Source organism: Ammospiza caudacuta, chromosome 26 (genome assembly GCF_027887145.1).
Source record: "Ammospiza caudacuta isolate bAmmCau1 chromosome 26, bAmmCau1.pri, whole genome shotgun sequence".
NCBI lineage: Eukaryota > Metazoa > Chordata > Aves > Passeriformes > Passerellidae > Ammospiza > Ammospiza caudacuta.
In genome coordinates, this window is record NC_080618.1 from 5,891,120 (window position 1) to 5,904,246 (window position 13,127).

Consider the following 13,127-nt stretch of genomic DNA (forward strand, 5'->3'; position numbering starts at 1 on the left):
TCCAGCCCTGGGATAACTGGATCTCCTCCTGTAGCACACTCAATTCATTTCACTCCAAATCCTCTGTGATCCTGCCTCCCCTGCTCTGATCACAACAACTGAAACCTGGACTTGGAGCCCAGATTAGAAAGCCAGTCCTCTGCCAGTGACAAGGTGATGTTTGGGGTTTTTTTAAAAAATCTATTTCAAGTTACAGTTCATGCACTGTGGTTTAATTGCATTTGCCCTCCGGCCTTCCCATTAAAAATAGAACAGAAACCAGCACTTCCAAGATGGAAATGAGAATGAGAAAAAGGCCTTTTAAAAAGGAAAATGCTATGTTTGGAGAGGAAGAATAATTATTGCCACAGGTATAATAAAGAGGGGAAGTAGTTGGATTCTGTGTCATGTCCAGGGGCCAAATGCAAGTTATTCAGACCTTTCAAAATGAGGTCACACTGTCACTGGAGGCAAAATGAGAACTGCAGGTTATGGCAGAGCTCACAGATTGATCTGTTCTACCTGAAATTCTGAGATGCTAAAAACCCTGAGCTGGAGAGAATTCAATCCATGATTTTAGGGAACTTCCCCTGAAATTCCGAGATGCTAAAAACCCTGAGCTGGAAAGAATTCAATCCATGATTTTAGGGAACTTCCCCTGAAATTCTGCTCCATGGCACTGAACAAGGGCAGTCACCAGGAGCACTCAGGGAAAGCTGGGCCCCAAAAGAGCCACAGGGGGACTTTAGGAGGGCACAGCAGGGAAACCTCCACCCCAAACACCCTCCCAGGGTTCAGAAGGAGGAGGAACAAGGGAGGATTTGCAGCTCACGTGGTTGAGACCCACCATCTCCATGAGGAAGCTCAGGGCAGGAGGACATTTCCAAGCCCAGCTGGGATGCCTGGAGGCAGCCAGGAGCTGTGCCTGCCACTCTTCACTCAGGGATACTTCTCTTGCCTCATACACTAAGAAACTGTGGTGACTCAAAACCTTGGAGGCTTGTGGCCCTGAATATTAACCACCAACTTCCCTGCTGGCTACAGCTCTGGAATATTAAAAAAAAAAAAAGTAAAAATCAGGTTGTACCTTCAGATTGTACCATACCACACTTTCTGCGGGCCAAGCTCAGTGATGTGGGATCTCTCTGGGGATGTCTCAGCAGGGACACACTGACACGTGCCTGGTGCAAACACATCTCCAGGCTGGTTTGGCTTTGGGTTGGATTTCTGCGCTGCCATTAACGTGTGCTGAAGCCATGAGGAGCTTTTAAGGCAAACTCACTGGGTTTATGTGATGATGTGAAGCGTTTGTTCCTCCCACGCTTCCCCTCACTCCCAGCTCCCACCCAGATGGGCTTTGCCTCTTCAGCCCACTCGTCTGTAAAGGAGGCACCAGGCTTGGAAAGGGGAAAATAAAGGCAGCAGCTTTCCACCCAGCAGGGCAGAGAAACTGGGAAGGAAGGGGGAACAGGGAGAGTGAGTTTCAATGGATGGAATGGGCACAGAGCAAACCAGGCTGCTGAAACTCATTGTGCTGTGTGGGCAAGTTTTAGAGTGCAGATTTACAAAGTTGGATGCCTAAAAACCACTAAGCATTAATGTTAAACTTGGATGCCTAAAAACCACAAAGCATCAATGTTGCTTTCTCACACCCCAGCTCACCTCAACTACTTTTTAGTAGAAGCTTTCCTGCCTCTACTCAGTGCTATCCCCAAGTCCACACACAGCAGAGCCGTGATCCCTGGGCATGGCTGGGATGATTATTAGTATTCCCTGGGAATATTGCTGGGAATAGACCTGAGTGAAAACCCAAACATCAGGGAAATAAAGGTGCCAATAGCAGGACCCCCTGCTGCAGCGTGTGTTGGCAAACAGACACTGACAGAGGGAAAACAAACGAGATCATTGACTGAACATTAAAGACATCTCAGCAAAGCACTTTCACCAGAAACAGACACAGAACTGGCTGCAAGGACAGTCTGAAGCCTGCAGGTTTGCTATTTAAGACACTTTTAAGGGTATTTAAGATATTTCTCCTGCAAAATGCATGTGCAGACATGCATGGACCCCTTCAGCTCATCAGGTCACCTGCCTGGGAGCACAGCAGCACCTGGGAACTGACAACCACTGCAGAAAATCTTAAAAAAATCAAAGCAGCACACCCCTGCTCTGCATCTATTGCAGCTGGCAGGAACTGCTCTGCAGCCCAGCCAGCCTCTGCTAGACAGCAGCAGCAGGAATGGAAGGAGCTGATGAGCAGCAGACTACAGAGTTCCCCAAAGCCTGCTATTTTTGGCTGAGGCACGGTTAAACATTAGCACAGACAGCACATAAAACCCAGCATAAAAACCCAGCACATTTTGCACTCTGGATTCAGTCTCTGGCTGACGGGGTTTTTTTTGGTTTTTTTTTTTTTCCACACAAGTCTGTCAAGCTAGTATGCAGGAGGCCAAGAAAAATGAGGGGAAGTTTATGGGGAGAAGACCCAGGAGATATTGAATGCCCCAGAGTGATCAGCAGCAGAGACAAGAGCACCTCCAGCCCTCAGGGCTGCCCTGCTGTGAGGCTCTGGCACAGGCACAGCTCTGTCACAGCAATAAATCTCCCCAAGGGCCCCAATGACTTCATAATCCTTGGGTTCTTCTCAGCAGAAAAGGGCAGGGGCTTGCTCTGGGCACCAGCATCGTCCCCAGGGACACTGCTGAAGCTGCTGGCAGCTTATTGCTCAGCAAGGAGGGGACAGCAGTGCCCTGGTGGCACTCTGAAGGGCAGGGCAGCCACAGAGCATCCCTCTGCAAGCTGCAGATATCCCTTAACTGTGTGTTTAATTAAACAGAACGCTGGTGTTTTGTGTTAAACCTGCACAGCAGCTGACTATTAAAAACATGCACACTGAAGCCAGCCAGCAGGGAATGGCTCCAGAGCTGCTCTCTAGATTGACTTCCAAGAGAAAATTCTGTTAAATGTCTCTGAGGCCTTTCTAAATGTCCCTCCTGGGACAGGAGCCTGGTGTTGCTATGCAGAGAAATGGGTCTGAACCATTGGGTCTGAATTTAAAATATTACTTTATTACTCATCCCCGTGAACACACTGAGGCAACTGGCACGGAGGGGAGGCAGGGCTGGCTGGGCTGTCAGCACGTTTGCACGGTGCTGAGAGGGTGATGGATGATTTCCTGAGCTCCCTTTGCTGTTCCAAGCACTGCTGTCCCCTGTCCCCAAGCAGGGATGCAGAGATCTGGGCTCCAGTTCCAGAGGAAACCTCAGAGAGGAGCAGGTGGGACAGGGAGAGACTGGTGTGACCCAAACAAGCATGCTGCTGTGCCAAAGCCTCTCTGAGATGAACAGGGCTTGGCTGGGGAAAGAGAGACACAGCTGAAATAAATCCTCAAAACCCCCGAACTAATCCAACCATACAGCACGGTGTAAAATAATTCATTTTTAACATTCCTTTTGCAATGCACCTCTGTGTTTGTGCTTGCACAGACACAAATATCCTGTTCTCAGAACAGAAATCACCACGTTGGGCATTTTCACACACAAGTGCACGATGCTGAATGGCAACAGAGGGGTGGAAAAGCCCCCCAAAAAAACCCCTCAACATGTGCAACCACAGCTGGCACTTCCTACTTTCTGTCCTGTGCAAAACAACCAACTTTCTGTCCAATGCAAAAATTCATTTCAACCCCTGTGAAATTAGGTGATGGTTGTAACACTATTTAAACCTCCCAAATCTGAAATAATAAATTAGGTTTATACCACTTAATTTTACAGGGACTTACTACCTTTTGCCCCACACTGTCTAATTTGTTGCCATAATTACATTAAATTAGAGCTGATTTTTTTTTTATAGTGTAGATCTAGCTGGAAGCTTGGTGTTCCTACTCTTGATCCAAAGAAGAATTTGTTGATGCCCTAAAGCCTTTCTGGATACTCTAATTTCACTATAAACCTTTGTCCTAGGTTGACCCCTTTGGGGGTTCTTTCCAAAATTTGCCCTGAACCAGGACATTATTATCCTATAGCCTTAGATTCTGCTACAGCACTGATAGTAAATTACACAGAACTAATTATAAGGGTGAAATAAGCACCTGAGCTGTGCCAGGGAGAGGCTGCAGATATTTGTGATACTGGGAGAGGAAAACAACCTTTGGGCACAAGAACAGAGATTAATTTACCTTCCTGTTTCCAGAGCCTGTGGGCACTCACTGGTCAGTGGCCAAAGATGCTCAGGACAAGAGGGAGGAATTGTTTGGGTGTTGTATAATGAGCTTTGCCTTTTCACTGAGATCCATTTTAATGCATTACTGCACTACTGAACTAAATATCTGCATTAGAAAGTGACTCGTGGTGGGAGCAACCGAGACAGCACTCCCTGGTTTAGAGGTGCATGCTGTGAGCTGGATTCTGGCCAGACCTTTCCAAATTTAAACTGCAATTTGAACTGCAGGAGCAGCCAAAGGCATTGCCTGAGCAGCCTGTGCCATTTCTGAGAGAAGAGTCCACATGGCTCCTGTTCCATGCACAGCCCTGCCTCTGGCCACCCCAGCCAAGGGACCCAGTGGCACAAACCTCTCCATCCCTGTGCTCCCAAACACAAAGGCAGCATCCTCACAGCACCCACCCAAGGGTCCCTCGACATTGCAGCACCACGTTTTTGGCACTGGCAAAGATGCTTTTCTGTTATTTAATCCTGTGCGCCTGCTGGGTTCCACATTCCCCAGCACAGATAACAACTTCCTCATGAGGAGAAGCTGTTGAACTGGCAGCAGTGGGTGAGCTGAGGTTGTCAGTCTGCTCAGAGCAGCACTGCCCTCAATAAATGTGTGTGTGCAGCACTGCAGCTCTTCCTCCAGCTCATTTCATGGAGTGCAATGCTTTTTCCTCAGGGCTTTTTCTCGGCATTTTCTATTTCCATAGCTCTCCTTTATCACTGTTTGAGCCATGCCATGAGCTCTCCCTCATCCCAGCCCTCCTGTGCATGCTCTGAGGAGCAGCAGCCCTGCTCCATCTGCCTCCTGTGCCACCAGCACCACCACAGCCCCGTCTGGCGTTTTGTGGAGATACAGCCAAAAACTCCACAACTTTTGTGAAAGTTGTAAAGCTGGGATGTTTATTACAGTGCTGGATGCACGTGGGAATCGTTCCCCTCAAAATGACATGAGTAACTCTGGGAACTTCAGGTCCCTTTTTATCCCCCTCTCAGATACATATGCATACAATTTCACAATAGGTTCATACATATTCATTTATATGAATTTCGCATGACATTTGCTGCTAGTTCTTCTTTATCAGAAAGAATTCTTAGGTCAGGTTGAGCTGCTCTCACAGCAGTCTCTCTGTCTCTCTCTATCACCTCTGTCTCCCTCCCTTATCTTCGTCCTTCAGTGAAGCAACTTCACTGAGCCTGGGTTCTGCAGTCAGGCTAAATAGCTATGGTTTCTAACCACAGACTCAACTCAAAAATGTACATTTCACCTAAATCAAAATGGATTTCTACCCTGGAAAATTTCCACTTTGCCTCACTGCACTGGGATGGATGGGGAAGCCAACACTGTGGAGCTGTGGAAGGCTGGAACCTGGAGAGCACTGCCATAATGTTAATTATTCTTCTGGGTCAGCTGCAAAAAATGGCTCCCAGAGCGGGGCCACCTTTTGTCATTTTACAAAAGTCAAAGGCACTGAACAAGACTGTTGTATTTAGCTTGGAGCTGTCACAACAGGCACAAAATCCTGTCCCAGTCTCTTGTTAAATGATCCTTGTTCTAAGGGGAAAAAAGAAGCTTAATGAATGCATCTATATGAGCCATTAAGAGCAAAATAAAGGCAGAGATAAAGGAAGATAGAGACAAAGAATGGACGATCCTCAGACATGTTTTCTGCCAAAGTCATTCTCTACATAATAGATGCAGTTCCTTTCTCTCCTCAGATGAGAAGATGGGCTTGACACCATCTCATCAACAGCAGCTGCAATACCAGCTCTTTGCTATTAATATGCAAATTGAAATGCACACACTGATTAAAAACGTGTTAGACAAAGGCTTTTGTCAGAGACCTGCGAGTGGGTGCCAGGGTTCAATGAGGGAGCAGTGCCCCACTACTGAATTTCTCCTGCAGGAACTTCAGCAGGAGCACACCACAGGGTTAATGGACATTTGTTTCTCTCTGGAGCTCTCATTTAACCCCCAAAGTGGGTCCTGCTTGTCCCCAGCCCCACTCCAGCCCTGGGCACTCCCCACAGCCTCTTGCAGGTCCCTGACCTCGGGCAGGTGCAGCCCAGAGGAAGAACCAGACTTCCACATACTTCATTTGAAGCTTATGGAAGGTGGTTTTTAAAGGTCAGGACTTGCTAATTAAGTTGATGCAATAGGAACTTCACAAAGGAAGCACCACTTAGGTAGCAGGAGCATTCCTCTGCCATGATTAATCTCTGTATGGAGCTGCTGCCTCAGGGCTGCCTCAGGTTACACCCTGTTGCCATAGAGCTCCATTGCCACCACATAAGGAGCCAGATAAAACCACATATTATTTGTTTTGGGCTGTGACTGAGCACAAAACACCACTGGAAGTCAGTGTCCTGGCCCTGAAACACAACCTGACTCACAGCAGACTCTGGAGAGCTGCCTCAGTATGGCCACATTAATGAAACACTTCTAAAACATCACATTTCCTTGCAGCTGTCTCCCAGTGCCACCTGCATTCCAGTTAGCACTGACTGCAAAGTGAGTCTGGGGAGACACCAAACCACACTGAAGATCTATTATTGAGATTTACTTTCTTTACAGACTATCTTGCACAGAATTTTAAACCAGTGAAACATTTGGCCAGAACAGACAAAAATCAAATTGTTACCAACAGATATAGAAAAATGCTGAGTGTGTTTTTATGGTTTTTTTTCTTAACGAAGAAAATATACTCAAATGTTTTCACCCTTCAGTTTAAAGGAACCTAGGGGGATGCAGTGGTTGCACTGAACCATTTTCAAAGCTTTCTAACACATCCTCTCACACATTTCAGCCTGGGGCCATTGGACCAGGCTTGACATCAGAGATCTGGCCTCACATCTACAAGGATCATTGACTTACCATCAGGAGATTTGTCTTTTTGTGTCTTGCTTTGAAAGCCTAATGAACTTAGGGAAAGCCAACAACAGATTAAAAGGATTTAGGGACCGAAGACCTGGACAATATGGGCAACAAATAGAAATATTGTGCTGCCCTGTCCCTCCAGGGGTGTGATGGGACAGCTTACCTGCCTCCCACTCACCTGGGCCAGGTGCTGTGGGGTGGGAATCCCATCAGCAGAGCTGAGCCTGCTCTGCAGTGCCACAAGACACCAGAGTGACACCAGAGTGACCCCAGAGTGACACCTGAACACCCCATGGAGAACAGCCAGCCTAGCAGAGCCTGAGTCCAACCCAGCTCACTGCAGAGCTCTCTCCATGCCTGCCTGGGGAAAGAAATTGTGTTTGTGCTGTAATTAATTTGCTGCAATTAGCTGGTAGTGATTAGTAGAGCACACAGATTTTTGGACTTGTCTCCTGACAAAAACGCCTCTGCAGCACCCTGGATGCTGCTTGGGGGAGGGCTCCTTTGGGGAAAGGAGGCTTGGAAAAGTCAGGCTTGAACACACATGACTGATGTGCCCTATTTCTGTAAATCATTCTCTCTGTAAAGAGGCAGTTTAGCTTCAGGAACACTGGCAGCTCGTGTTATTACCCAAAACACAATAAATGAAACCACCCCACAGCTATGAAACCCAAGGAGATGTTTACTCATCTGTGAAAAACCCATTCTCCTCCACACATGAAAGGCATCGATGCAAGAGCACAAATTAATCACACGGAGCTTCTGCAGTGCCTCTGAGTGTCCCCAAAGAGGGGAGGAGGTGATGCTGCAGTGCACCCAGGCTGTCCCTCCACAGCTCTGGAGGCTCAGGGACAGCCCAGGGACTCAACGGGAAAAAACAGCAGGAAAATGGGAAAAACCGGGGGAAAATCAGCAAAAATTGGGGAGGAATTGCTGGAAAATGGGAATAAAGTGGGGGAAAAATTTGGGAGAAAAAGTGAAAAATTTGAATAAAATAAGAAGAAAATTGGAATAAAATTGGGAGGAAAATGGGAATAAAAATTGGGGGGAAACTGGGAAAAAAACAGGAAAAAAATGGGGAAAATGGGAATAAAATGGGAGAAAAAGGGGTAAAATTCCCTTATATGGACTTTGCCCCACCCACATCCCCTTATTTGGGTTTTAGCCCCTCCCACATTTCCTTATTTGGGTTTAGCTCATCCCACATTTCCTTATTTGGCTTTAGCCCTGCCCACATTCCCTTATTTGATTTTAGCCGCACCCTCATTCCCTTATTTGGGTTTAGTCCCTCCCATATTTCCTTATTTGTATTTAGCCCCTCCCACATTACCTTATTTGAGTTTAGCCCTGCCCACATTTCCTTATTTGTGTTTAAGCCACTCCTACATTCCCTTATTTGGGTTTAGCCCTGCCCACATCCCCTTATTTGGGTTTAGCCCTGCCCACATCCCCTTATTTAGGTTTTAGCCCTGCCCACATTTCCTTATTTGGTTTTAGCCCCTCCCACATTCCCTTATTTGGGTTTAGTCCCTCCCATATTTCCTTATTTGGATTTAGCCCATCCCACATTCCCTTACTTGGGTTTAGCCCCTCCCACATTCCCTTATTTGGGTTTAGCCCGGCCCACATTTCCTTATTTGGTTTTAGCCCCACCCACATTCCCTTAATTGGGTTTAGTCCCTCCCATATTTCCTTATTTGGATTTAGCCCTTCCCACATTCCCTTACTTGGGTTTAGCCCCTCCCACATTACCTTATTTGGGTTTAGCCCCTCCCACATCCCCTTATTTGGGTTTAAGCCACTCCTACATTCCCTTATTTGGGTTTAGTCACACCCACAGCCCCTTATTTGGGTTTAGCCCTGCCCACATTACCTTATTTGGGTTTAGCCCCTCCCACATCCCCTTATTTGGGTTTAAGCCACTCCTACATTCCCTTACTTGGGTTTAGCCCCTCCCACATTTCCTTATTTGGCTTTAGCCCCTCCCACATCCCCTTATTTGGGTTTAAGCCACTCCTACATTCCCTTATTTGGGTTTAGCCCCTCCCAAATCCCCTTATTTGGGTTTTAGCCCTGCCCACATTTCCTTATTTGTGTCTAAGCCACTCCTACATTCCCTTATTTGGGTTTAGTCACACCCACAGCCCCTTATTTGGGTTTAGCCCTGCCCACATTCCCTTATTTGGATTTAGTCCTGCCCACATTCCCTTATTTGGGTTTAGCCCTGCCCACATTTCCTTATTTGGGTTTAGCCCTGCCCACATTTCCTTATTTGGGTTTAGCCCTGCCCACATTCCCCTATTTGGGTTTTAGCCCTGCCCACATTCCCTTATTTGGGTTTTAGCCCTGCCCACATTCCCTTATTTGGGTTTAGCCCTGCCCACATTTCCTTATTTGGGTTTAGCCCTGCCCACATTCCCTTATTTGGGTTTAGCCCTGCCCACATTTCCTTATTTGGGTTTAGCCCTGCCCACATTCCCTTATTTGGGTTTAGCCCTGCCCACATTCCCCTATTTGGGTTTTAGCCCTGCCCACATTCCCTTATTTGGGTTTAGCCCCTCAGGGACAGCCCAGGGGCTCAGGGACAGGCCAGAAGCAGCTCAGGGACAGCCCAGGGCTCAGACACAGCCCAGGTAGGGCTCAGATGCAGCCCAGGGCTGGGGCTCCTGGCCAGCAGAGCTGTGGGCACTGCCCAGGGCCTCAGGGACAGCTCAGGGCTGGGGCTCCTGGCCAGCAGAGCTGCGGCAGCCCCAGGTGCAGAGCCCTGCAGGGCTCTCCTCACACTCAGCTCCTTCTCTGTTCAGGTGCCCAAAGCAGGACGAGCTGCTGCAGGGCAGAGCTGGGTCAGTGCAGGGCCAACCCCTGTCCCTGCAGGTGCACAGGGCATCAGCCTTACCTGAGAGGGCCTGGCCAGCCCGGCCTGTGCCAAGGCTCTGGTGGGCACCTGCAGCTCGCCGGTGGGCACGGCAGCGTTCGGCCTCGCAGCAACGTCAGTAAAGCAAACAGCTTCTGCTGAGCCTGCAGGAATCCTACCAGCAGGAAAAAGAATTCACACTTTCTTTTCAGTGTTCTTTACTCACGGAACCCATTTGTTTCTTTAGAGACAAAGAGGGAAGGAAGGAACTCATCCATTACACAATCCCCACGATTCACTGCTGCTGCTCTGTGTGTGTTGACACAAACCATGCTGGAGAAGGTGAAGAAAGTGTGTTTATTTCTGATTGAAGACTGATTACATCACTATCATGGATAATGTAGTAGAATAATCTTATACTCTTGGGAGAAATCTAGGAATAAATATGAAAAAGTAAAATAGTTTGTTTCCACTGTCCCTGAAGATGACTGATGAGTAAGTGCTGTATTTACAGGATAGTTATCATACTCTAGACTCTGTGCTGAATAAATATTGTCTTGAAAGGGTAAAAAAATCCATCGAAATATTTTAACTCACCACAAAATTAAAAAAAAAAGAAAATCCATGTACTTGTCCAAAGCAAAGGTTAGTTACATGTTAATTATTGAATCCACATAGGATCACTGTCCAAGAAAGCTTCCTCTCCTGCTGGCCTGCTCCCCTCCACAGAAGCAGCATTAGTGCTTGTCCTCTTCTCCACTGATGAGCCACTATTGGTTCTTCAGACTGCAAGAGAGAAAAGAAGCCCAAGTCACGCTCCATCCTGGTGTGTTTTATGAAAGAAAACCACCACAGCAAATTGGAAAAAGTCTCCTTTCTTTAGGTCTTAAATTTGAACTTAAGAGCCTCACAAATCCTGCCCAATTCGCCTCCTCAGCTGATGAGGAATTCCTCACTGGAACTGGCATTGGCAAGCTCAGGTTTGTGCTTTGAGCAATTAACCCAGTGTTTGGGTTTTACATTAAAATGATTAATCTGTACACCCCACACCACAACACAGAGCTGTACAGGCTGTTCTGGGGCTTTCAAATTATGATCAAAACAGAAGATATCAGAGATATCTTCATTTTCACTTACATTAAAAGGGAAGGGAGACAAGTCAGATCTATAATGAGGGGAAGTATTACATTCCCTTTCTTCACAGGCAGTGTAATTATTCAGCTGCTCCCTGGAAGTGAAACTATGACAAATTAAAATGCCTATCAATTCCATCTACCTTTTGTAATTATTCATCTTCTGGAGCTGTTACTGTTCTAAAGGCTCCTTTACCATAACCCACTATACACTGCAAAAAGCACATGGAAATGTTACCATTTCCAAGTGTTACTGGTGCTGTACAACAAAATCATTTGGCTTGGGTGTGAAGTGCACAATACAACCAATTTTAATTTCCAGAAATTTACCGGCAATCTTCTGTCAGAGAACACCTTCATCCTGAGTGAGGATGTCTCAGGTTTCTGTGGTTGAGATGACCCCTGAGGTATTAAAAGTCTTTTTTCCCAGCCTTGTGACTGAAGAAGAAGCCAAGAATCATTGGTTTTGCTTCTCAAGGTTGTTTATTTTCTATTATCTATTCCATTCTTTCCCTGACCTGCTGAGATCTGTCCAGCAGGTTGGTTTGAGGCACAGTCCCTGCCCTTGGGGTGGTGTTGGCTTTTTATACTAAAAACTACCTGTACTTTATTTTTTACAATAATTTTCCAATACCTATCACCTATGTTAGACAGTCTGTCTCTACTCTAAACCAATCCAGAAGTGTCACCATCACAGCAGAAGATGGAGGAGAAGAAGAAGGAGGAGAAGGAGAAGGAGGAGGAGGAGGAAGAGGAGGAGGAGGAGGAGGAGGAGGAGGAGGACAGGACATGCCCAGATTCCTCCATCTTGCCTCTTGAACCTCCATTCTAAATCCCCAAAATTCTACTTCTTCACCCTGTGACAAATTCACTCTCATTCCACTCAAACTTTTGTGGCTTGTAAATCTTCACACTAAGTTGGTAATCGTTTCCATGGGCTAAAATGGAAGGCACAGCTGTTTCTGACTCTGTGCCAGGGTCTCTGAGCCCCTTGACAGAGTCTTGAGTCCTCCAAAGGAATGTCCTGGGTTCCATCAAGGATGTGCATGAGGAGCCCAACCTGCTGGCAGCAGGGACAGGGCTGGAAGCATCCAGGAGAAACAGAAACACCATTTGGCACTAAATCTGACCTAGGCGGAGCTGGGCCAGGCAGCCCCAGGGCTCCCCACGTGTTGGCTGTGCCAGACACACAGACCCTGGGACAAGCTTCAGCCACAACAGGCTGTCAGTGTTTGTTCACACCTTCTTAAATAGATGGGGAAAGTGATGTAAATGCAACCATGGGAAAGGGTGACATTTCTCCAGGCATGATATTAACAATATTTTGATCAGCTCATGCCTGAATAGCCAAGCAGCTTATGTTGATAAATACCCTGTTCCAATGAGACATCTGTGTTCTCAGCCTGAAAATAAAAAAAGGAAAGAAAAGAGGAAAGAGCTTGTCCAGGCCTAAGCCTGCTGCCTCTGCTCTTCAGCAGGACATCAACCATCTGGGTTTCCCTAAAGTCAAGGTGAGAGTCGTGCAGGAAAGGCTGCAGAGCCACCTCCCCTACTGGACATGACCACTCTTAACCCCTCAGAGTTAATTTTGACCATTGAATTGGTTTTACACCAATGGTGGCTGCAGGACTGGGTCCTCTCTCTGCAAAAATCCTGAAATTAACCAGCAAGCCTAAGCCTGAAAGGGAAACCCTTCCATGTATTAGCATCTATGAAAGTGCAAATGAGTGATTATAAAAGCCTGGAATACATTTGTGAGCTCTAGATGTGGCAGAGAGGTCTGGCTGATCAAAGAGACAAAAATGAAGGCGAGAAGACAAAGTTCTTCTTTATGGAAGTGGGAATGGTTATCCATCCCCACACAGGCAGACTGTTAATTACCAGGGCTGGATCTCAGCCCTCCGTGGCTGCCAGCCCAAGCAGAGGAGCTCAGAGCTCAGCTCTCATTCTGGCACCTGTGACAAACCCACAGCTGGCCCAGGGCTGACATCCACCCCAAACCTGAATCTGGGCTCTCTGCCCTGCCAAAAGCACCTCTGCTCCTTGCACCCATGTCACAAACATCTTTTATGGA

The 13,127-nt window shown here is 47.0% G+C and overlaps 1 protein-coding gene across 1 annotated transcript in view; it reads right to left on the reverse strand.

The window, feature by feature from the left end:
* Nucleotides 1-10,290: 10,290 nt before the first annotated feature.
* The window catches only part of ZMAT4 (zinc finger matrin-type 4), a 50,440-nt gene continuing 47,603 nt past the window's right edge, over nt 10,291-13,127 (reverse strand). Inside the window, exon 7 of the mRNA XM_058820291.1 lies at nt 10,291-10,706. Coding sequence (XP_058676274.1) covers nt 10,691-10,706 — 16 coding nt within the window. The 3' untranslated portion in view covers nt 10,291-10,690. The remainder of the gene's footprint in view (nt 10,707-13,127) is intronic.